At 32.4% G+C, this 25,733-nt stretch overlaps 4 protein-coding genes across 4 annotated transcripts in view; 1 reads left to right on the forward strand and 3 right to left on the reverse strand.

Annotated features, from left to right (window-relative positions):
- The first annotated feature begins 1,373 nt into the window (after nucleotides 1–1,373).
- On the forward strand, nucleotides 1,374–5,113 carry LOC117921811 (nuclear transport factor 2B). The gene is made up of 2 exons (XM_034839771.1): nucleotides 1,374–1,780; nucleotides 4,741–5,113. Exons 1-2 carry the CDS (start codon nucleotides 1,484–1,486, stop codon nucleotides 4,813–4,815), a joined length of 372 nt encoding a protein of 123 aa, XP_034695662.1. The 5' UTR covers nucleotides 1,374–1,483; the 3' UTR covers nucleotides 4,816–5,113.
- Nucleotides 5,114–7,780: 2,667 nt separating this feature from the next.
- On the reverse strand, nucleotides 7,781–10,185 carry LOC117911365. Its single transcript, XM_034825714.1, has 2 exons — nucleotides 9,988–10,185; nucleotides 7,781–8,472 (listed from the first exon to the last, which is right to left on the reverse strand). The coding sequence occupies exons 1-2, from the start codon at nucleotides 10,096–10,098 to the stop codon at nucleotides 7,993–7,995; spliced, it is 591 nt and encodes a 196-aa protein (XP_034681605.1). The 5' UTR covers nucleotides 10,099–10,185; the 3' UTR covers nucleotides 7,781–7,992.
- A 2,461-nt stretch (nucleotides 10,186–12,646) lies between these two features.
- The window catches only part of LOC117922807 (calmodulin-binding transcription activator 4), a 33,545-nt gene continuing 20,458 nt past the window's right edge, over nucleotides 12,647–25,733 (reverse strand). The window contains exons 13-14 of the mRNA XM_034841030.1: nucleotides 13,453–13,515; nucleotides 12,647–13,298 (exon numbers count right to left, since the gene is read on the reverse strand). Of these exons, the coding sequence (XP_034696921.1) occupies nucleotides 13,257–13,298; nucleotides 13,453–13,515 (105 nt within the window). The 3' untranslated portion in view covers nucleotides 12,647–13,256. The remainder of the gene's footprint in view (nucleotides 13,299–13,452; nucleotides 13,516–25,733) is intronic.
- Nucleotides 16,788–22,641, reverse strand: LOC117922857. The gene is made up of 4 exons (XM_034841045.1): nucleotides 22,536–22,641; nucleotides 21,834–21,933; nucleotides 21,618–21,755; nucleotides 16,788–17,091 (listed from the first exon to the last, which is right to left on the reverse strand). Exons 2-4 carry the CDS (start codon nucleotides 21,922–21,924, stop codon nucleotides 17,075–17,077), a joined length of 246 nt encoding a protein of 81 aa, XP_034696936.1. The 5' UTR covers nucleotides 21,925–21,933; nucleotides 22,536–22,641; the 3' UTR covers nucleotides 16,788–17,074.

Here is a 25,733-nt window from a genome sequence, read left to right on the forward strand (position 1 = left end):
ATATCATACTCCTTTAACACTTTAACTATTTAGTTCAAATATACTCTTAAGGGAGAAGGATTTAAGCAAGTATTACTTTTGAGAAATTATAAAGGTTGAGTAAAGCTTAAGAACCAATTGTACTTAATACGAGCTTTACATTTGAAGGATCATGTGTTAGTGGAGCAACTTGATGGCTTAATACCAATTTTTCAAATTTTTTTAAAGTAGTTTTCATTCATTTTATTTATTATTAATCTTTTTTTAAAAAATAAAAACAAAATGGTACATTGGAATTTTAAAGTGTGTTTGACAATGATTTTATAAAGTATTTGATGTTTTTTTAACACTTAAAAATATCTATATTTCAAATATTATGAATGTTAAAAATAGTTAGTAAAATTACTGTCAAATATATATATTTAGAGTGTGTTTGATAGTAATTTTAAAAAATATTTTAAGATTTTTTAATACTTAAATGATAAATTTTATTAAGTGTTAAAAAATTTAAAACGATCTCTTAATCTATTATAAAATATATAATTGCGATGGGTTTTAGGAACCCACCCTAGAAGTCTGCTTTTTGGAGCCCATGTTTTATGCTTTATATTTTCAACGAAGGATGGATTCCCAATCTTAAACAAATTTCGACATAGTGAAATTGTTTGAGTACTTCAATTTTTTGAACCAAAGATAGCCTAAATGTGTTAAGTCTCAAGACATGTCTTAATTTAAATTTAACTTAATTTAGGTTTCATCTAGATATACTCTTTGTTTTTTATTTTAAAAATAAACACTTCTATGTAAAAATTTAAAATATATAAACTTATCTTATGTAATTAATAATTACTTTTTAAATTTTTAAAATTTTAAAATTTGAGGTAAAACTAATTTTTTTAATGATTTTTTTTAAATATTATATTTTTATTATAAGTCTATAAATTTTTTTAGATTTTATATAGAAATTACTATTATTTTTAAAAATAAAAATAAAAATAGAAAATATATATTTAATATCTATGTGGGTATATTTCTTATTTTTTATTTTTAAAATAATAAAAAAAGTTATTATATTTTATATAAAAGTTACTATTATTTTTTAATTTTAAAATTAAAAAGTATATATCAAAATGGAAACTTAATTAATAAATTTATTAAAAATTATAATTTAGAGCCCAAAGAAAATTGAATCCTTGTGCCGCATTTTTAATAATAAATAGTAAATAAAGAAATATTGAAATTTAACAAAACTTTCCTAATTTCTCTCTCACCAGTGGGGCGTAGTCTATACGCCAGGGGGAACTATAGATAGTAGGTGGGGTCTATAAAGAGTATATATAGGGAAGCGCACAGGGAAACGTAACCCAACCCTGGTAGGATTATATTTCCTTGACACTATAAAAATCGTTCCCTCTTCTTCTTCGTCCCTCCACAGGCTCTCTCTCGCGTGACTCTTAAGTCGAAAGGAGAAGAGAGAGAGAGAGAGAGAGAGAATCAGGTGCGGATGGATCCAGACGCCGTAGCAAAGGCCTTCGTGGAGCACTACTACTCCACCTTCGATGCCAATCGTGCCAACCTCGCTAACTTATATCAGGAGTCATCGATGTTGACTTTCGAAGGTCAGAAGATCCAAGGGTCACCTAACATCGTCGCCAAGCTCACCAGTCTTCCCTTCCAGCAGTGCCAGCACAGCATCACCACCGTCGATTGCCAGCCTTCCGGGCCCGCCGGTGGTATGCTCGTCTTCGTCTCCGGCAACCTCCAGCTCGCCGGCGAACAGCACGCCCTCAAGTTCAGCCAGGTAACGCTGTTTATTCCGATGCTTTCTGGATGCGTTTCATTTTTGTTTCGATTGGTGGTTGAATCGATCTGATGATGTGCGATCTGAGGATTTTTGGTGTGATTCGAAGTGTTCTTTTTCTAATGCGTGGAGGAGTGTGGATTCGTGTTGTGGAGAATTGTGATTGGCGCGGTGATTTAAAAAACGGGAATTTAGGGTTTTGGTGAGGGTTTATTCCATGATCTTCTCACAGCTAGGGTTTTGAATCGGATTGTGTATTAATATGGTTTTTTGAGGTTTTGATGTTTCGATCGTTTTGGTATTTTTATTTTGCTGATGTGCCTGCGTTGTTAGTCTGTCCACTGTTTGATCCTTTCCTTGTCTCTGGTAGATCTAGGGTTTTCTATTTGTGCCTTTTCTTGTCTCGATTCAGATCTTTTTCATTCTTGAATTAAACAATTTCTTTTTTTATTCAAATCAGAATCTATTCTTTGTGATTGCATTTCAGAATCTCGACGTTGTGATGATTATTTGATTCTTTATAAGCTTTTCATGTTGTTACTCATAAGTACGGTCCCAATTATGGAGAAGGTGTTGAACTATTTATAAAACTGTCGACTTTAATTTCGTGAACATCACCCATGATCAGAAAATCAAATACTGTTGACACATTTGGCAGGTGCATTGAATAGTACAAAGGGGTTCTTGTCAAGTGAATTGGTTTCATGATTGTCATTTACTAAAATTGAAATAATGCTGCATTACAATCTGGTAGGTTCCAAATGAGAATAGAAAGTTTACTGTGTGATGAAAATTATATGAGCTATAAACTTGTGAATGATGAGCTTGATATTTCTCATTTAATCTGTGTTTTCATCTTTTATAAGATTCCGTTTGTGGAGAGATACAATATAATGTTTATTTTTTATGCTTGCTTGCTTGTGCATTAAATTTTGTACTTAGGAGCATTTTGATTTGATTGGGATATAACTAGAGTAGTTTATGTAGGTTTTGGAATGCCAAAAAAGATTGGTCATAAGCTCACAGACAAAACAATTGAAAGTCCATTTTTGTTGCTGTATAATTTAGACGAATTAGAGCCATAAGTTCTTGAATAAATTATTGAATATCAATCAATCCTTTTTATTTGTCCCTTGCAATTTTTTTCCTCTCTTTTTCCCCTCACATTGTCTTAGGCAAGTGAAACATGTAAGCTTGTAACATGGAGACACCCTAAAATGGTTGGATTCACACTGTTGCTTGTGATGGGGGAGAGCAATATAACCTTTTGTGGGATCCTGGATATTGTCAAGTGAATTAGCAATGCAGTGTTTGAAGTTCCTCACGCATGTTTATCAGCTTCACATTTTTTTTATTTCAAATGTATCAACTCAATATCTTGCCCATTTTTGCATTTTTTGAGACTGCAAGGAAAAGCCATCGATTTCTGCCAAGTCTGTTACTAAAGTTAGTTATGCATGCTGATAGTGGTGGTGTTTTTTATAATACATGTTCATGATTATTCTTTTTAACAATGGTATTTCATAATGCATGGGAGGAGTTGATATAACATTTTTTTTTGTATTTTTTCAGAAAATATCTGGAAATGTCCAGTACCATGTCTATTTGATAAGATGTTTGCCTGTTCGAGTGCTCAGTTTTGTGCTGAGTTCTTTGATGAAGGAATCTCTTGCAAGTTTGAAAAGGACATTTCCTTTGTTCCCTTGGATATCTCTACATTTCTTTTGGTTTACTTTTCTCAAGAGAAGTTCTATGTTCTTCAATCTTTAGGCCTCGTTTGGGATAACTTCCTGTTTTTGGCCTTAGCTGGAAGGCTGAAATTGAAACAAAAGTCACAATTTTTTAAAGGGTAACATTGGTATTATAAAGGTTTTATTAATCATAAAAGCATTACTTGCATAAACCAAAATAAAGTTTCTACAAGAAGCAACATTTTCTTGATTTCCATATCAAGCTCTTTTTAAAGTCATAAGCTCTTTGAACAAAATCAGCCAAATAGACGGCATAGAAGTTCTTATTGGGCTTAAAAATAAGGCTTTTGGCTTTGTAGAAGTCAATTCCAACAAGACCTTGATCCTTGAAATTTGAAGTTTCTTTTGAATCTTTTCCTTTTATTCTTGCTTTAGGTTGCATATCATTTCTTCCTGCTCTAGTTCCTCATGTTCTGTGATAATACCAAAACCAAAATCATTGTTGCCTATTGTTTCTTGTAATTATCTTTTGTGGCATTGTGGTTTGGTGCCTATTGTTGTTTGGTTGTATTGTTTCATGCCCGTTTTATTGCCTATCAAAATGGTAGTAATTACAACAACAAAACCAGTAAAACATTCTAGAACTGAAGACAAAGGAATTCACCAATAATAAAAACAAGGTGTACTTAATATATCATCAAGTTATCAGATTTCAAATGGAAGAGATGCCTACTTAAGAGAAGCTCCACTTTAAAAAAAAGTGCATCCTGAGTAAATGACAAATCATTTCTATGTGGTTGAAGCACGTCATGCTGTTTACTGTATGTATTATCAGATGTTGGTGCTTTCAATAGTTCAGCATTTAGCTTTCATCTTGGAATTTCTGTTTCCCTGGTTTCCTGCTAGCTCACTAACTATTCAATTTGAATAACTGAAAAGGGTATGTGCTCTTGCGAATTGATCTGCTATCCAGTAACTGGGAAGGGAACTTGCATATTTAGCATCTGAATATGTTTCTGAGTTTTCTTGTTGGAGGTGTATGGAAATCAAGTGCCATGTCCTTCTCATGTAAATGGCATGGGGCAGTGATTTGATTTTAGTCATCCCCTTCCATTATAGGCTGACTTATATGTGCTTTATGTGCTTCATTTTTTTATTCATGGTTTCAACTGTCTGATGCAGAAGTTATCAACTGCCTGGGTTTGGTTTTGGCTTCATCATTCTGCTTTTCTTATGCTATTTTCTTGTCTTGTTTTTTTGTTCTTTTAGATGTTCCATCTGATGCCAACACCACAGGGAAGCTTTTATGTGTTGAATGACATATTCCGCTTGAATTATGCATGAAGAAAAGAATGTCAGTCAGTTACCCACAAGGGGAGGAGCAGCAATGGGGCCAGAAGTCCAGGGCTAAATTCAGTTTGATTATGTTTTTTCAGATCCAGAACTTTTGAATGAGAAGTGGGGATTTTTTTTCTTGGTTGGTTATGTTTAAATATTAATTGTCTTTATTTTCTATTTCCATGATTCAGAGATTTACTTTGTTGTGGTTGGACGGATTGATGAAAGATGCTTTCTTAGATACCTGTTTTTTCGGTTTCAATCAATGAATTGGGTGTTGGAGATTTGAAAACTTCAGTCAACAGCGTCTCTGTAAGATTTAAAGACTTACATCTCATGTTTGAGAACTCTTTTAATGCATATTGTTTAGCACCCCGCATGTTTAAAGAGTTATGGACAGAGACTTTGAAGATCTGGCTAGGTTACTAAGTTGTACTAATAAGAATGGATTTTCCCCAAAGCCTACATTTGTCTCTTGCTTTATCAATCATTTGGCTTTTTTTTTCTTTTTTTTTTCTTTTTTTTCTCTTTTTTGAAATCACTCAAGATTGAGTGGAAATCTTGAAACGGAAAATTGAAATTGGATCTCCATATGAAATGCAATTAGGCAAGCTGGCTCTGAATAATATGCTGGAAGCCTGGAACTAGGGAAGATGTCTGAGGTTTACTATTTTTTGAATAAGACTACGCCAAATTCACCACATTCCTTTCTTTAAAGGCTGTCAAATAATTCTATTTATGATTTATCTGACTTTTTGGTGAAGGCTACTTCCCCTTTTCGGTTTTTGGGCTTGTGGTTGTGAGGTTGTTGGTGTTGGTGTTGGTGTTGGTGTTTGCGTGCAGAAGTATATGAGGTGGTTATGGTGTGCCCTATGACAGCGATAGATAATTTTAGTGATGGCTATTGGTGGAGATCGGAGATGAACATACTTGACTCTTATCAAAAACACTTTTCAATAGTGTTTATTTTCATTAAAATATATAAATTTTTATATTGTTAAAAAAACTAAAAAATAATAATTTTTATGATTACAAAGAAGTGTTGAAAAATATTTTGTTTAAATGGATTAATAACAAAAATAAAACAAATTATTTGATTATATATTACATTAAAAATAATAATAGTTTTTTTTTATCATGGAATGATGGGTGGTAGTTATCAATAATCAATAGTCTTCTTAAATTGTATTTATCTAAAATTAAAAAAGTCAAATGTTAATCTTTATCCTCTATTATATTTCTGCCCTATCAAATTGTGAGTCTCCACTTGATTGGAGAGGGAACGAGGAAGACAATAGAAAGGGAAAGGGAGGGTATCGAGAAACACTTGAGGGTATTTTAGGAATATTTAAAAATCTTTAAAATGTTTTTTTAGAGAAACATCAAACACTTACAAAACTCCTATGTGTTTTTTTAAAAATCATTTTAAGTGTTTAACTATATTTTCAAAAAAGTTTTTTAAAATATTGCCTAATACCTTCTTTTCTTTTTACCTCAAAAACACTAAGTGTTTTTAGGACTAGAAATATTTTTAAGAAGCATTGTGGCTTTTAGAGCGTGTTTGATAATAATTCTTAAAAGTGTTTTTAGCTTTTATAACACTTGAAAATATTTATTTTTCAAGTATTAAAAATGTTAGAAACATTCCCCAAAATCACTATCAAATATATTCTTAATCATTTTAGTTGATTTTATATTATATTATTTATAAGATGTTAATTTAAAGCTTATAATTTAATGTGCATAAAGTAGAACATTGCAATAAATTTTATATAAAAAAATATAACTTTATATAAAAAGTATTAATCTATCTTATATTTTTAAAAATTATTTAAATTTTCTTTAAAAAATAGAGGTAGTAAAACATTTTTTATATCTTAGATTTTTTAGACAGTTTTTAAAACCATTACATTTTCAATGAAAATATTTAAAATTTTTGATATTTTATATAAATGTTTACCATATTTTAATTTTAAAAACATAAAACATATAACTTAATATTTTTTTTTGTAAGTATTAAGATTATTTGATAAAATTGATTTAAATATTTTTAAATTACTAAATCGATATATTTATTCTTGTTAGTTTTAATTTATATTTTTCCTTATTTATTTTAACTAATAAATTTATCAATTAAATACCCATATTGAAAGTAAGTAAATGATGTTTAAGATTAAGAATATGTTAATTACTTCAATTTTATATTTAAAAATTATTTTTAACTTTAAATTATAATATTAAATTATTTAATCAGAAATAATTACTTAATGATTTAAACTAAATTATTAAGTGATATTAAATTATTAAATTTATTTACTAAATACCCACTTAATCATCACATTCTACCTATGCAATGAGCCCTCTTATGCACCATGGTCCACCTTCTTGGACCGACCTTTAATCCTTGTGATGGTTTATACATATAGAAAGTTAAAATCCAGTGTCCAAAAGAGGGGATATTAAGTCATCAAGAATATGTGTATAAAAGGAGTCCAAATGGTAAATAGCCTTCCCTTTTGTTGTAGAGTGTTTCGTCCCTTTAGAGTAGAAAATGGGTCATCACCAAATAAATTGGGTTGTGTTTGGTTACTGTTTTCAAAAACAGTTCTAAAAACCAGTTTTTTGGAACAATTTTCAAAAATTGTTGGAAACTAAAAATGTTTTTAATTTTTTAAATATGTTTTAAAAATAATTTTTATATTTAGTGCTTTATTTTTAAACATTTTATTTAAAAATAAGTAAAAGCAACTTAAAATAATTAAAAAAATATTTTTTTAAACACCCTATTTTCTATTTTTAAAAACAAAAAACAGTTTTCTAATTGCCAAACATATTTTTTATTTATTTATTTTTTCTAGAGAATAAAAAACTGTTATTGAAAATAATTATCAAACAAATCTTTGATCTCTGATTCTCCATTTCATACCCTCTCAGACGATCTAAGAAGAAAGCAGAACCAACTTGCGCGTTATTTTAATGGACAATAATCAATATGAATTAATAACAAAAAAATAATTTACAATCACCTGGAAAATATTGCATACTCTGTTCTTCACAACATGGGACAGAAAAAGGAAATGAACAACATTGGATGAGGAAACATAAAACATGAATACGTTTGGTAGGATCAATAACTTGTTCCTCTCGTCTTTGTTTTTGTGGATATCAAAGGCAGAGACTGGTTTAGTCTCCCTCACCATTCAACCCCAGTACTGGCAAATCCACATGGGGGAGCTCTGGAATTCTGAGAGGGAGTGGAGGTGTTTCAATCTGGGGTTTCTTTGTCGATGAGGATTGTTTTTCAGCATCCTGGCCATTGTTAGCTGGGCCTTTTAGCAACCCTATAACCAAATTCCCAAAGGATCTAAATGGATGGTTTAATCCTTCTTTAACTTTCAAAATGAGGGAGAACTCCGACAATTGCCAGCCAAGAATGAGGACAATCATGGTCGAAAGAAGCCAGTGAGTTATGGAATTCTGCCTCTCCACCTTCTTTAGCTCTTTGATGATTTCTTCAGTTCCTATTTCAGCACTACCAGCATCCACCTCATTCGTAGCCATACTCTTCACCTCCATTTCACCAACAGCAGGCGAATGTAGCTCGTTCGGTTCAACAGATGATTTGGGTTGTTTGATTGCACCATCCTCTCTCAGTGATTCCAACTATTCACAGAAATGAACAATCCCACAAAAGTTATTTCTTTTTGGAATTATGAAACTTCAGTGTTACTACTAAAGCCTTCAAAAGCAATGCACATACATCCTTGCCTTTTCTGTTCTGGGCTAGCTAAATATAGAAAAAGTAGACGAATTAGCCAATTTGGGAATGGAGTAGGGTGACAGCCCTACAGGAGGTCACCAATGATGGCTGCAGGTGAAGAGCTGGAGGTGATGGTAGAGGGAGTGGTTCTTGTGGATCTCAAAAATAGAGGCAATGGCAGCGGTCATGGTGGTACTGCTAAGTAACATCTAGAGTTTTGGTGGGGAAGCTCGGTTGGGCATTTTATAAGCTCCCATGGGCTGCAGCATTAGTGTACTATTGATCGTAATGGCAGCTGCATACTTCCATATGTGAGTCAAATTCTACCCAAACACCAAAATTTGGAGCAAAATAGTGACTGAATGCGAGGCCACACAATATATTATGTCTTAGAATGAAGTTTCAGACCATAGATTCAAATCCCAACTAATGGTAGCTCAACTCAAAGATTTTCATCACTTAATAGGTTGAATCCATATGCCCATCAATTTTCCTTTCCAAACAAAATGTACAAATTAAACTCCTGATAACTAGTTATCAGTTGAATGTCATGTTAGCTCAGTTGCAAATTCCCCTTTATATATATAATGAGATATGAATTTTCCGAGTTCTAAAAACTGTTCTTCAATCTCTCAACTGGTGAATTCCATCCAAACCCTATGAATTAAACTGAGGAACCTTCCATGGCTGAGCCCTTTGGACTCTTCATGGGACCCAAACCTCAGGTGCTAACTGGCGCTATCCACAACCAACACCAGGTAATCCAGAGGATTAAACCCTAGAAATTAATCTTGGAACACATAGAATCCTCTGTTTAAGGCATGGGTTTAACTGTTTCTTCACACAATTTGCAAGAAATATTAAGGGAAACAATTAGGCCAGATAAACAAACTGTATACTGGAACAATGAAGTCATTAAATCAACTCAAAGGACAAACAACAGATATTGAATCCAAGAACTGAGTGATATAGGCCTTACCACCTTTTGGAAAAACTAGAAATCAAAACTGAAATCCAAAAATCTACCTAAGAGACCGTCAATTGATGGTATTCCCTCCTTTTATGCTATCTCACAACCCCCAAAATTCAAGCTTCAAAAAATATTTACTCAATCATTTGAAATTTCCAGACACTAGATTTGATATTTTTTCTTTTTCAAATTATGTTTCTCTATTCTCTAAATTTCTTCCTTTCCAAACAGTGTCTCATACGAAGGCAACAACAATGATCCAATATGGTTGAGAAAAACAATGAACTCTACAGTCTACACGGATTCAATTCCCTATCACTTTGTACATATGATGGAAATTGTAACTCCATATAAAAAATTCCAGCAAAAAGATGAAGAGAAAATCAAGTCTAATATGAACAATGGGCTAGAAATCGTGAAAACACAATGAGATTTGAATGGACAAGACCTGAAAAATCAATCTGGAGAGGAGATCATCGTCGGCGACGGAGGCTCGGCCATTTTTCTTTTCATCGGCGAGCCGGCGGATGGCGAGCTGTAAGAGCTCCACGTTGTCCATGGCTTCAAACAACTGACTAACGGATGGCTCGCTGATAGAGACCGACCGCAAAATCAAATCCCAAGCTTGCCATATTTGTTCGACACGTGGCAATCACCCCATGTGCTGCTCTTTCCAGAATCATGAGCTTCTTGTCGAAAGACTATTTATCAGTTAGTAGCATAATGGGCACGCAAAAGCAACTTTTGCTACTTTAATCTTCATTCCTTAATCTCTAGGGTATGTTTGGTCAGATAAAGTTTGGAGAAGAAAATAAAAAGAAAAAGTAGAAGAAAAAAAATTAAGAAAAATGAAAAATAAATTTAAAATTAATAAATTATTATTATGTAATATTTATATTTTATTTTATTTTATTTATTTAATTCTTTTATATAAAGATAATAATTTAAAAATATATAAATCTATTAATAATTTTATTTATATTTTACTTTCTTTCACATTTTTTATAATAAAATTAAACATGAGAAAATTGTTTTTTTAAACATTTTTTTCTTTCCTTAATGTTAGTACACAACCAACAATGTCTTCTCTGACTAGATTCCTTCAAACAAACGACGAGTGTACCTATAATAAGGTGTGTCTGAATGGCTTTATTGGACACTCTCCTCTAAAGCTTAAGTTAATTTATAGAAAAGACGAATGATAGTTTTTTTAAAGAACTTTTTGTTTTGTTGTCTAGTTGGCTTTTATTTTGATAGAGTTGTAACGTTTTTAATGCTTTAAATGTTAATAATCAGTTTTATAAGTAGTAGCTTTTGGTATTGAAGTCAAACATTTATGCTCATGATTACTTCTGATGTAACAATTCACTGCATTTATCGCTTATGTAATAAATATGAATGTCATTCTAACAACAATGCTCCCATTTAATTTCTATACAAAAGAGTTTTTTGTCTAGGCAAACATGGGACCCACACTTAGTACTTTTCGAGAACTAAACATAACCTTAATCTTTAGGCTTGAAATGACTAAGTGTAGAGTTTTTACTACCCATCTAATCTCATTTATTCATAGTCATGATGTTATTTATTTGTACCCTTATTTCTCGATTTAAATCTTAACATACATATTCAATAGTATAGATTTGAACTTTTATGCATAACAATTATTAATAGATATCTATTTATTAAAATATTTATCTCTTGAAACCCCTTATTTATTAAAATAAATAAATAAAATAAATATGGATTGATATGATACCTTGTACTTTAGAGGTTAGGTAGAATGTCACACAACATGAAACATGGGATGTATCTAAAATATGATAAAAATTTACATATGAAATATGATTAAAATATTGATTCCTATATGAATTATAGAATTAAGATAAAAATTCAATAGATTACAAAAATTTAGTGTGTTTGATAATAATTTTAGGAAACATTTCTAGTTTTTTTAACACTTTTATCATTCAATTGTTAAAAATATTAGAAATGCATCCTAAAATCACTACTTAACGAGCTCTCAATATGATACTTTTTGGTACTTTAAAATTGTTCGTGACCCATTAAAATGGGTAAAGAGTGTTAGAAACGTAATATAAATATTTGAATCAAAGTGATTTGTTTATAAAAAGACTTTATTTTTTAAAAATTATTTTAGCCTGCTTAGCCCTCTCCAACAATATTTTTTGGTTCAAGTAAGGTGACTTACATATATGGCTAACCCATTACTTAATATATATATATATATATATTTAATAGTTTAAACTTTGACATTAAGTAATAACTTGTTTTAGCTTATTGGTCTGGATATGTTTAGCCACTTTATACCATTCATAGTGTTTTAATTTAAAATTTCAATTCTTCAATGTCTCAGTAGTAACATATTATTTTATGGAGCTAAGGTCCAAAATATGGAGAAAAACAAGTGTTTCCATGACTCTTTCACACAGTCAATTTTGTTCCACCTAATCCTTATTTCATAAACACATCTTTCTCTTGTTACATGAAACCAATTTTCAAAAAAAGAAAAAAGTTAAGAAAAATAATTTTTTTGGTTAAAAATTGAAAATCAAATGTAGTTAAAAACTAGTTACAAACTTATATATTTTCAAATTATGTAATTTTTATATTCAAAACTTAAGATAAATTAAATAAGTTTGTAATATCTTATAAAAATAATTTATAAGATATTAGGATCAAGATAATAAGTCGCCTTCTGGCAATAACTACTATGAATGAAAAGTCATTAGGATCAAGTCATATTATCTTTCTTACTGCCTGATGAATTGAAGCAATTTCGGTTTGTCGGGTTTTCTAAATAACAATAAGAGCATGCACTAGACTTTTAATGTAACACATTCATTAGGATTTTTTACTTCTACTGGACAGATAAAAGCATGCAATGTTGGTGCAAAGAAAAGATGAGCTGCCATGCAATGGGTTCTATATAGTAGTAAGTGTACAAAGATGATATTTTATTAAATGAATTTAGTATTTAATTTCTGAAAGTTCTGACAGAAGAATATCCAAAATAGATGGTTAAAACTCCTTACACAGAGCAGAACTTTAAGTCTGCTCTGATATTTTAATTAGGAGGAGATCAAACAGCTCGAGTCTTTTTACTTAAGCGATGTGTAGTGAGAACCTAACAAATAAAACTTGAACCGTAGTCCTGACCTATAGAAGAGACTTTCTACAAGTAAGAAGAACATTCATGAAGTCTGTATACCTTCATGACAACAGAACTAGTCATCATCAAGTCATTAAAATCACACGACTTGCACAGAATCATACTTTATTAGAGGGATCATGTGCTTAGTCCTCGACTTCGTTTTTGAGATACTACAAATTATTATTGATTCACTTGATATAGAGGTATGAGGGCTTCAACCTTCCAACACCAAATGAAAACTCATGCGTGGAGGAAAAAAGTGTCAAGATTAGAGGGGCCAGAACACAGGGATCAAGAAGGTGATCACTAGCCTAACATTGAAAGTCTCAGGGGAGTGGCTGTAGACATCTCCCCTAGAGACTTGCGACTGAATTCTATCTTCACTGGGGTGGGAGGTAGAGTTTATGGTTGCCTTTGGACCAGAGGAAAAAGGAAAGAATAAAGGGACACTAATGCTAGTGTCATATAAGTTATCTAGTAGATGCAAAATAGGGTCACCTACAGTTGTAATCAAGACAACTTTGCCATGAATGATCTATATGCTAATCCGCCTCAAATGCTGAATCATGTCCGAAATGTGATTGCTGCAAGAACAGGTACAATGTTGTCACATTCAATAGAAAGCTGTCATGAACTGCATAATCAGCTGACATGCACATGAAAGCTTCAAGCCTAAGTTCAGAATTCATAAATTAATTTACTGAAGTTGGAACTGGCTACACACATTGTTCGAGTTACCTTAGCTTGATGGAATCTTTCAAGCACGCGGTGATATTGTTCACGTGCTTCGGGAGACTCCACCATTCATCACTGCCTTCACAACTAAATTTCGTAAGTTCAATCTAATTTAGTAAATTGCTATGGTAGCATTGCTGCATTGTGTAGCTCTCATTCCTTTCTTCTTTCTTTTGATGTCACAAACAACGCATTTGATGGCCAGATTCCAAGAGAGTTGGGATTTTCACCTTCTCTTCAAAGGCTTCGGCTAGGGATCAACCATTTCACAGGGGCGATCCTCAGGACCCTGGGAGAAATCTACCAACTTTCACTTGTGGATTTCTCAGGCAATTCGCTCACTGGATCAGTACCAGCTGAGCTTTCATTGTGCAAGAAACTGACCCATATTGATCTCAATAACAACTTTCTTTCTGGGCCAATCCCATCCTGGCTTGGAAGTTTGCCCAATTTAGGAGAGCTCAAACTCTCCTTCAATTTATTTTCTGGGCCCCTTCCTCACGAACTATTTAAGTGCTCCAATCTGCTGGTTCTTTCACTTGATAACAATCTCCTTAATGGGACTCTGCCTCTGGAAACCGGTAATCTTGCATCCCTTAATGTTCTCAACCTCAACCAAAACCAATTTTATGGACCAATTCCTCCTGCCATAGGTAACTTAAGCAAGCTTTATGAACTTCGTCTCTCAAGAAACAGCTTTAATGGTGAAATACCTATTGAGCTTAGAGAACTCCAGAATCTTCAAAGTGTTTTAGACCTCAGTTACAACAATCTTACTGGGGAAATCCCACCTTCTATTGGAACACTGTCCAAACTGGAGGCGCTTGATCTATCTCACAATCAACTCGTCGGTGAAATCCTATTCCAAGTGGGTGCGATGAGTAGCTTGGGCAAGCTTAACTTCTCCTATAACAACCTTGAGGGCAAATTGGACAAGGAATTCTTGCACTGGCCAGCAGAGACGTTCATGGGAAACCTGCGTCTTTGTGGAGGGCCTCTCGGCCGCTGCAACAGTGAGGAATCCAGTCATCATAACTCAGGCCTAAAGTTATCATCTGTGGTGATAATATCAGCATTTTCAACCATTGCTGCAATTGTTCTACTGATGATTGGAGTTGCCCTGTTTCTTAAAGGCAAGCGGGAGTCCCTTAACGAAGTGAAGTGTGTTTACTCTTCCAGTTCTTCCATAGTACACCGAAGACCACTCCTACCCAACACTGCTGGGAAGCGAGATTTCAAATGGGGAGACATTATGCAAGCTACAAACAATCTGAGTGACAATTTTATAATTGGCTCAGGAGGGTCTGGAACGATCTACAAGGCTGAGTTATCCAGTGAAGAAACAGTGGCAGTGAAGAAGATACTGAGGAAAGATCATCTCCTGCTGAATAAAAGCTTTGAAAGAGAAATTAGGACCCTGGAAAGGGTTAGGCATAGGCACCTAGCAAAGTTGCTGGGTTGTTGTGTCAACAAAGAAGCAGGCTTTAATCTGTTGGTATACGAGTACATGGAGAATGGAAGCTTATGGGATTGGCTGCACCCAGAATCAGTGAGTAGCAAGAAAAGGAAGAGCCTTGACTGGGAGGCGAGGTTAAGGACTGCAGCGGGATTAGCTAAGGGAGTGGAGTATCTCCACCATGACTGTGTCCCCAGGATCATTCACAGGGACATCAAGTCCAGCAATGTGTTGCTTGACTCTAATATGGAGGCACATTTGGGGGATTTTGAGCTGGCAAAGACTCTGGTTGAGAATCACAACTCCTTCAACACCGACTCAAACTCATGGTTCGCTGGGTCTTACGGTTATATTGCTCCAGGTATGTCAAGTGAACTAATTTCTGCTTAATTTATATTAGTATTGATTTTTGTCTTGTCGAGTGATTCTATTTATTAGGCTATTACCAACACTAACAAAAAAACAATTGAATGCTATCAGAATATGATTATTCATTGAAGGCAACGGAGAAGAGTGATGTTTATAGTATGGGTATCGTGCTGGTTGAGCTAGTGAGTGGAAAGATGCCAACAGACGAAATTTTTGGGAAGGATAAAATGGTGAGGTGGGTTGAGTCGCACATTGAAATGGGAGAATCGAGCCGAACGGAGTTGATTGATTCAGCATTGAAGCCAATTCTACCAGATGAAGAATGCGCAGCATTCGGAGTGCTTGAGATCGCACCGCAATGCACAAAAACTACCCCAGCAGAAAGGCCGTCTTCTCGCCGAGTTTGCGATTCCCTAGTCCATTTGTCCAACAATAGAAATAGAATGGTGGACTGCTATAAGAACCCCCATTGACTCTTCCATACTTGCTTGTGTAGCTGAATGGAGCGTTGGGATGATCAAACCGTATAAAGACAAACAAACTCCCCTCCCAACCTCATTCCAATTTTATGCTGATTTGTTCTCAGCCATGTCGTTCAATGAACCAGCTACAGCGGGCTCCCAACCTCATTCCATTTTATGCTGATTTGTTCTCAGACATATTGTTCAATGACGCAGCTACAGTGCATCCACGGGAGATGGAGTGGAAAAATGTGATGAAAGTGATGAGAAATAACATTAGAATTCGAGATGAAATGCTATATATTTAAATATATATAGTTAGAAAAATGATTTTCTTGTATGTTTTATTTATCATGAAAATATGAAAAAAAGAAACAAAGAGTTATATATAATTGAATTTTTACATATATATATATAGATAAATAAATAAATAAAATAAAATAAACTTACAGAAAAGCATATAAAAAATAGGGGCTCACAATTCAGGTCAGTAATAAGCTTATCATAAATTCATAAAATCTTTTGTGGTATCAATTTAAGCATCATGCATGTAAAACTAGCGCAGACCAGAATGATTATATCCAATACAGCAAACCGGTACTCGTCTCATGAAGACAAAGGCTATGTTTGATTCCCGGAAAGTACAAAGGAAAGAAAAAAAATGTTAAGGAAAATGATTTTCTCATGTTTGGTTGTCCTATGAAAAATATAAAAAAAAATCAAATATAATTAAAACTAATTAAAAACTTATGTATTTTTAAATTATTTAATCTTTATATTGATGAGTTAAAATAAATAAAATAAGTTTGAAGTAACAAAAAAAATAATTTATCAATTTTTAATCTATTTTTTTATTTTCCTTCACTTTTTCTTTCCTCCTACTTTTCTTTTGTATTTTCTTTCCCTCGCATTTTCCCTCAAATTTTCCGGGAACCAAACATAGCCAAAAGGTTTCGATAGGTTCCATCTCAAACTGACCGAAGCCTCACCCCAACCTTAAAAGCTTCAAAACCTAGAGCCTGACAAAAGTTATATAAACACCTTGCATGGCATACCCCATAATAAGGCTGTTGGTTGAAATAGTTTTGCAGCCATTAAAATTATTAATTAATTCAAATTATCACTCGCAGTCTTACATTCGCCAAAATGTCATCATAACTGCACTTCAACAAGCTGCCAGATTGCAGAGAAGTGCCAACAGCCTTACCAAAAAAGAGCAACAAGAAATAAAAGCAAATAAGTGCGTCCAGGACCACCCACAAGAACTGGTTTGAAAGCCACATTTTTTACAAGCTTACCGCCATTGGAAAATATCTTATAGTCCTAGCCAACCTGACTGCTAATCTTCGTCAGCATCTGCAATTGAAAGTCAAAAAAACAATAAGGAAAGAACAGCAACTAAAATAATGATATAATACACTGTCACAACCACTTGCAAACTATAATACAAAGTATTTTATTTACTATTTTAATTTTAAGAAACATGGTAAAGTTCATGAGGAACATTGGGAAGTTTGAAAAAAAAAAAAAAAAAAAGGTTGGTTTCCGTAATTTTCTCTTGGGAAACAACAACCAAAATTCTGGCAAAAAGTAAACCCAAGAAAGGTGCATGTCAATGCAGGTATGCATCAGATATAAAAGGGTACCAAGTGTTTTTTCTCAACAGAGGATAGGTGGATTCAACATGTCTTACTTCCCTCTTCTCCCTCTTTCTACTTATTTCCATGAAAAAAAAAGAGGAGGGGGGGGATTTCTGAATCATCTCCAGCTGCTGTGAACCAGTTGTAAGATGGGTGAACTGGAAGCAGATCTAACCTCAAGCAATTTTGCATAAGTGCCAAAATTTTCTTTTTCCCACTTTTTCTCTTTATTTGCTTCAAAAAGGAGTTTGGAGGGGTGGACTGATAGCATAACCTTCAGCAATTTTGTATGAAGCCCTTATTGAGTGGACCCAGAAAATGAAGAAAGGACACCAAGTGTTTCTTTCTCAACAAAAGAGAAGTGGATTCCACACCCAAAAACTTAAGAAAGAAAGCAGGCCAAGTGTCTTTTCCCAATAGAAGAGAGACTAATCCACACTACCCTAAGTTTTCTCCCTTCCCGTCTCACATGTACAAAGAAGCAGGTCAGGTGCTTTTTTTCCCCTTCAATGGAAGATTTATTTATTTTTGGCTGAGAGAATACCTGAGAAAAAACATTTGAGCCACTTCTCTTAAGTTTTTGTTTTCACTATCTCTTTCAATTTGCATAAACAAAAAAATTAGAAAAGTGACTCAAATGTTTTTTCTCAGGTACTCTCTCAGCCAAAAAATAAATAAATAAAGGAAATCAGGCTAAATATTCTTTCCCCGTGGGAGAGCCCTCCCTCCCACCTGGCATGAGCATATATTGGGTTAGCAAACCAAATGTTTTTCTCAAGAGCTCTTCCTCTCTCTGAAGAAGCAGACAGTATTTTTCTTCACTGTCTCTTAGACTCCCATGGAAAAAAAAAAAAAAAAAACTCCCTCTCTTCTTCCCTCTCCTCTCTGGCATGGGCATGAGGAAAAAGGTTAGCTCCCAAACCAAAGTTCATTTTTTCTTAAGAGCTGAAGAAAAGAAAATCAAATGCTTTGTCCATCAGCTCTCCCTCTCTTTTCTCCCAATCAATGTTTTTAAAAGTCTAAAGTCGGTCTTGAGGCGTTTCACCCAAATGAGGTGAAGCGTAATCCTCAAGGCAGAACAAGGCTTAAGCCTCAACTTTAATAACAATAAAAAGAAAAAAATCTTGAAATAAAAAAATACTGATAAAATCACATGAAAATTAAATAATAAGAAAACCATAAAATGTATAATAATCAAATTAATTGTATGTCATTTTCAATAGCTTCTAATTTAGTTTTTTTTTTTTTTTTTGTCTCTTCTAAGATCCAACTATCTCTCATGCATTTATCAAATTATCTTCAAAACTACCATCACTATCACTAGTAGGATCCTCTAATGAATTATAATTATATCCAATTGTTCTATTATCCTCTCCATCAATGTTAATGTTAATGTTAATCCATTTGTCTTCTTTATCCATTAATTATAGTGATCTTTTTTCCTTTATCCATCAATAATAAGATACTGAATCAGTGATTATACATAAACTCGATCAGTACAGTGACCAACAATTCTTTTATTTCCCCTTCCCAATCTCTTCCTTTCATTTTCATTTGAAGGATTAATTAGTAGTCAATTAAGCCCTTATTTTCTAAAAGGTTTAACCCTAATCTTGGATTCAAGAAAAAACTTATAAATCTATATCATAATACTGTAAAAGCACAAGTCACTACAACCAATAAATATCGAGGCTTAAACCTCCTAACAAATGTATACAAAAAGTTGATAAAGGCCTCAAACTCATTAAAACCTTTTGATTATTTGAGGGCCTTGAGCTTATAGCCTCGAGGCTATAAGCTCAAGGCTATAAGTCTCAATCAAGTGAGGCTTAAGCTTTGATTACCCTCTATTGAAGCTATAACCTCAAGGCTAATTTGCATAGCCTTAAAGCGAGCCTCAAGGCATAAGCCTCAATAAACACTGCTCCCAATTAGCCCAAGGCTGCTTAAAACTGCATTTTGATGCTAACAAAACATAGAGGTTGTCATTTAATAAAATTTTCTTTAAGTCAATATAAGTTCAAAAGATCAGAGTGGTACCTAAAATGCAAATCAAGCCAAGGATATGGAGCTTCTAGAAGACAAGGTGGAAGATCTTGTATCTTAATGAAAGTTTTTTTGTTTTTTTGTTTTTTTTTTTTTTTTAAAAAAAAAAGGATTTAAACCTACTATGGTTTCTTTGTGACTAGTCTATGTGCACTCATTTGAGAAATTTTGCATGCATTAACCCTAGCATTGACATAGACTTTGGACCTATGACGAATTGTCAACCAAGGCTTGTAAAAGCCTAAATCAATTTTTGACCAATTTTTTCTGCACATTGTCACCTTGGCTTTATGGTCTTCACCTTGAACTTGAATTCAACAAATGTTTGCTTTGGATCTTCCCCAACTTTGGCTCTAGATCTTCTTCAACCTAGCTTTGATACAACTTGTGCGCTAGTGGAAGCTTTCATACTATGCAAGTTTAAAGTAAAGATCAATCACAAACTACACAAGAGACTCCATATTTACATGGTTTGAACAAGATGTACTTCCATGGGTGATCCATTGATATGAGGATTCCATTATAAACCAAATGAATGGTTATATAAACAATACAAAAATTGAACTTTGCTTTTATACCTATACCTATACCTAACCTAAAACCTGAATAAAACATATGTAGGCTTCTATGCTCCTCATGAGTCATGAAACAAATCAATGTTTCCACCCTCATTCAAGCCATGAAATGAATCCATGTTTCCATACTTTATGATGTATCCCTTCTGTTTCTCATATCTATCTCACCTTATGATTTTTCTCTTAAAGACCTAAAATATATATATATAGGTTCACAGGTTGCATCCAGGATTGATTTTAGACCATTCATAATCACTTTTGTAATGAATTTTTTCAACTAATTTGTTTGGTAAACTAAAAATAATAATCTGACTCACTTTGGCAATAAGTTTTGAGAAATATGTAAAAAGTAACTTTTGAAAAGTAATTTTCCAAGAATCTGGATTTTTTATTTTAAAATACTTATTATATCTTCAAACAATATCTTTTCATGATTTCTTTGCACCTTTTTTGTTCTTTCATCCTTTTATACTCCAAAACCTTACCTTTTGGGATTTATATTTTATACAGCTCATTGTGAACTGGTAAAAATAAAAAAATAAAATCATTCGTATAAATATATTCTTCAATTCCATTAAAAATAACAAAATAAGAGTATTTAAAAAATATATATACTAAGAATTGGTTTTAAATAATACAATGATTTATTCCATTAAATGTTAATTTTATGTCAAAATAATAAATGTTGATTTAATTATTTAATTAAAAACATTAAAAATTTGTTTTTAAATATTGTTTAAGTTTCTAATATAAATATCCCTATTTTGGTCATTACACATGTTTACAATAATTTAATAATCTAGTTTATTAAACACTTAAATAATATTTTTGAGACTCATTGCACTTTTGATATTATAACTTTGTCTCAACTGATTTTTCTTTCAACACAACTAAAAGTTATTTTCTTAAAAGCAACAATAATACCAAACTAGCCCCAAAAGTGATTCCTTGTCCAATAAATAATCCTCTCTCTACAAAGATTTCTATTCTTATAAGAAAACCTCAAAACAATTTCTCCTATTACAAAAGAAAAACCTCTAAAGTAGTGCTTGTCCATGAACATTTTGAGAAAATTCTCTCCATGAGGAGCAAGGAAGGTGGTAGTTGCTGGTTCGCTATGGAATTGAAGTCTTTCAAGATTTTGATCGACAATGTTGGGGGAAAGCTACATAACAAATTATAATAACATAAATTAAGGTTCCAAACCCATATTCTTTTCCCTCTGCATTCTTATTTTACTGCTAAGGCAACTTATCAACAGGATGATTCCGATTGCAGTTGGAGTATAAATTTCAGTAAGGAAGTTTAAAAATTACCAATACAATGCACATTATTCCATTCAAATAAAAGTTTTTTAGGAGAGTCTAATCTTAACAACATATACAAAGTTTCATCAAACTAGTAGATTCCCGGTTTTAGATGAAGAGAAAAAGGAAATTTGAGAAAAAAAGAAAAAGGCCCCAAATCAGATAAATGTTTGGATCAGGATTCAAGTCAATAAATAATAAAAGAGAAAACCAGAAGTAGCATAGGATATGGCTTAATCAATCTTTAGCTAAAGCCGAAGGAGTGAGAAAATAAGAAGAATAGAGATTAGCAGCATAGAAGATAGAAAGAGTACCAATATAACGGCGCTCATTGGCGGCTTTGGCCTTTTCGAGCAACTTATCGAGATCTTCTTCAACCTTAGCCTCCCATTTGACCAACTGATTCCCAAAAACAGCCCCAATTCCAATCGCCAACACGTGCTCCCACGGATCTGAAATCAAAAACAAATTTTGTAAAATAAAATAGAATCAAATCAAATAAAATAATTAAAGAGTTGAAGACAACTCACGCCTCATGAGAGGGAGTTTCCGAAGAGCATTGGAGTGCAACTGGACCGAGAGTCCCAACACGGCCCCAACCACCGTCGCACTGAGAGGCATCTCTCCTTCCTGTATTCCCCAAATCATCGTCAATTCAAAATTTTAATTACTTTTTTTTTTTTCCATATTTTCTCCGTATCAAAACTAAATATGTTTTTATACAAGAAAACATTCCCAACTAACAAAGACTGTTAATCTAACAAAAATTTCAATGTGAGCTGTAATCCAAAATGGCAATAGTTCCACAGATGTTCAAAGAGAAACCCTAGAATTCAAAACTCACAGCAAAAGCAAATGATCTCGACATGTACCCTGAATCAGAAGCTATAAAGCAAAATTATGAGTTGCATATGATCAAACAAATGACCAGACAAGGATCCCTAATTTTTTCTGCAACCAAAACACCAAAAGAGAAAATGGAAGGAAAATATTCCAAATATTCCTAATCTTCTCATCCTTTCCTCAAAAAAAAACCAACTTGACGTACCTTGAGAAAACTAGATCAAGAGAGAAAATAGAGAAGAAATATATCTCAGACAGTTGGAAATGCTTTCTCATACTTTCCTCCTAACCAAACAATCCTAAAACCCAAAACCCTAACTAACATTTCAAGACAATCAGACATTAAAAAAAAAAAGGAAAAGAAAAATAACAAAAGAACAGAGGGTTACCTTCGATCCGATCAACGATGTCGAATGAAAGTGGAGCGTCTTTCCTACTGTGTAGTCTCCGATGGAGAGCGATGGAAGAGGAGAATGACGGAGAGAGGTACGAGTGAAAGGGAAGGAAAATATCGGGAATCACTCGGGGGTATTTTTGGAATATTTCAAAATTTTGAAGTGTTTTTTTTTTAAAAACACCTGCCAATGATTCTCTAAAAATCACTTTAATGTGGTGTTTGTTTTTTTATTTAATTTTAAATAGAATCTTAATGTTTAATATTTAATAATATTAAATATTAGGTTGTTTATTTTTATAGTATTTTATTTTTATTAAGTATTAAAAAGTAAAAAAAATCAATATGTTATTTTTTCTATTTAGAAAAAGCTACATATTTTGATTTTTTCTATTTAGTAAAAAGTTTATAATAAGTCATGAAAAAATAGAAAAACAAATAACCTAAATTATAAAACTAAATTGTTTTCAACAAAAAACAAAAAAAAAAACACCAAGTGTTTTTCCAGATTTTCAAAAGTGTTTTTTAAAGTGCTGTGGTATAAGAACAACTATGTCATTTAATAAAAGTCTTCAAGTGAATTTGGGGAAAACAAATTATTTATTTGATAAGTGTTTTTAAAAATAATTTTGAAAAATAATTTTTAAGAACAATTTTTAAAAATTATTTTATAATATTTTATAAAATAAAATTTTATTTAAAATTTTAAAATATTTTTAATCTATTTTTAAATATATTTTAAAAATAATTTCTATATCTACAATTTTAGTTTTAATCATTATATATATTTGTATAATTATTTTTTAAAACATATTTAAAAAAATAATTAAAAATAATTAAAAATAATTAAAAGATATTATCTAAAAACATTGTATTTTTTATATTATGAGAATAAAAAAAATAGAAAATAGTTTATAGTACTAAACGTATTTTTAAAATTTTTTTTTTAGAAAATAAAAAACTGTTCTTGAAACCGGTTGCCAAACGGGCTCTTTGAGTTGTTTCATTTCTTACTCTCTGCCCAATCATTTGAGCACACGTCATCAACCGCAGAACAACAAGAGTAGAACGGGGGCACCAGATAAATATGTAATTTCTTACATAAACACACTCTTAGATTTCAAAAGACTTAAATCACTTTTTTTATAATTTTTGTAATGCTAATTTAAAAAAAAAAAAAATCACATGTGCTTTAGAAAACCTCAAGTTTTTTTCTTTATTGAAAGTTCATTTCAATATATTTCATATTTTCTCTTTTTAAAATTAAAAAAATTAAAATTAAAAAAATAGTATAGACATTTATATAAGTTATAAAAATTTTTAGAATTTTATATTGAAAATGTAAGGATTTTAAAAACTATTCAAAAAGATTGAGGTATCAAGAAAAAATTCATTACCTCAAATTTTAAAATTTTTTTAAATTTATTTTTAAAGAGATAAGATAAAATATATATTTTTTGTTTAAGAGATTTTCTTATATAAAAATATTATAAAATAAAATAATGAGAAAAAGAAAGAAAATAGAGAATAAATAAAAATGCTCAAATAAAAGTAAAATTGTATTTCATTAGCAAGTTCCCTCATTTTATAGAGATTCAAGAAGAGATTTATATCAATATGGGTGATCATCCATAAGTTTTCACAATCCAATAAATTCTCATATTTTATAACACTCCCCTTTAAATGATCATAAAAATATGTCTCATTAAAACCTTATTAGGAAAAAACCCTATAGGAAAAACCCTAGTAAAGGAAAAAGAGTACAATATTATTTTGGACTACTACAATTATCTTGTTAAAAACCTTACCAATAAAACCTAATGGGACAAGACTTGGACGAAGGGAAAAAAAAAAGTATAGTATAGTGATATTCTTATCAATTAATTTCCCCCTCATGTTGACATGATTATATTTTCTCTAGTAGCGTAGCGTGGAGATCTTTGAGTTGATGTATTCCAATGAGCTTCTTAATTATTGCAATTGACAATGCCTTTGTGAATAAATTTGTTAAATTGTTACTTGATTTTACTTGTTGAACAACAATTTCATTACTCTTTTGGAGTTGATGAATGTAAAAGAACTTGGGAGATAAATACTTAATTTTATCACCCTTAATGCATTCTTTTTTAATTTGTGTGAGTTGTAATCTAAAATGGCAATAGTTCCACGGATGTTCAAAGAGAAACCCTATAATTCAAAACTCACAACAATAGCATTCTCAATTTATAAAGCACTGGGAGTCAAATCCCCTTTTTGGATCACCAAGAAAATAAAGAAAAAAATAAAAAATAAATAAAAATAAGAACATATTTTGATTAGTGCCTAGAGCCCTAGATGGTGAAAAATTTAGAATTCAATTTTTCTTTCATTTTCTCATTATTCTCTCACTACCCAAATGATTGTCCATAATCTAGAAGGTCATTAAACTAATTGGGAATACAGATTGGAAAAGTACCTTGAACTCAAAGATCGACCAAAAGGCTGCATTTGGAGAAAGGAAAGCTCGAATGCTTTCAAGTAAAGAGAAATGGGAGCTTCTTCTACTGCCTGAAAAGCCCTGATAAGTGTAGCACGTTAGTTGGGTCGGGCCTCAGTCAGGCCAATTTTTGTACCATCATTGTGCCGCTCATGTCTAATACATCGTAAGCCTCTTTCCGATAATTTAGTCCCAATGGAACAGAGCTAGAGATTTCAATCCACATTTAATTTAAGGAGAATTCTACAGTGCCTCCGAAGGTATCATGCCCCCGTTTTGTTTCAGTCATTGGATGAAATAGATTTAATCTCAATTATCCAAATGAAAAGGAAAAAAAAAAAAAACCCCCGATTGAAACCAGGTACTTCTCCCTCTTATTCTTTCCCATTTTTCCCGTTTTTCCCCCCTAATTTGCTCTCTTCTCCTTCATAGCTGACCGTCTAGTTGTTCCCCCTCCTATTCTCTCACTTTTTTCCCGTTCTCCCCTTCCCCTTAATTTGCTCTCTTCTCCACTCATTCTCCATAGTCGACCATGTAGCAGTCCCCCCTCCTATTCTCTCACCCATTTCTTGTTTTCCCCCAGCCTAATTTGCTCTCTTCTTCACTCATCCTCCATAGCTGGACCGGGTAGTTATTCTCCCTCTTGTTCTATCCTTTTTTTCTTGTTTTCTCCCCCCTAATTTGCTCTCTTCTCCACTCATCCTCCACACCCGGGTC

This window comes from Vitis riparia, chromosome 1 (genome assembly GCF_004353265.1).
Source record: "Vitis riparia cultivar Riparia Gloire de Montpellier isolate 1030 chromosome 1, EGFV_Vit.rip_1.0, whole genome shotgun sequence".
NCBI classification, from domain to species: Eukaryota; Viridiplantae; Streptophyta; class Magnoliopsida; order Vitales; family Vitaceae; genus Vitis; species Vitis riparia.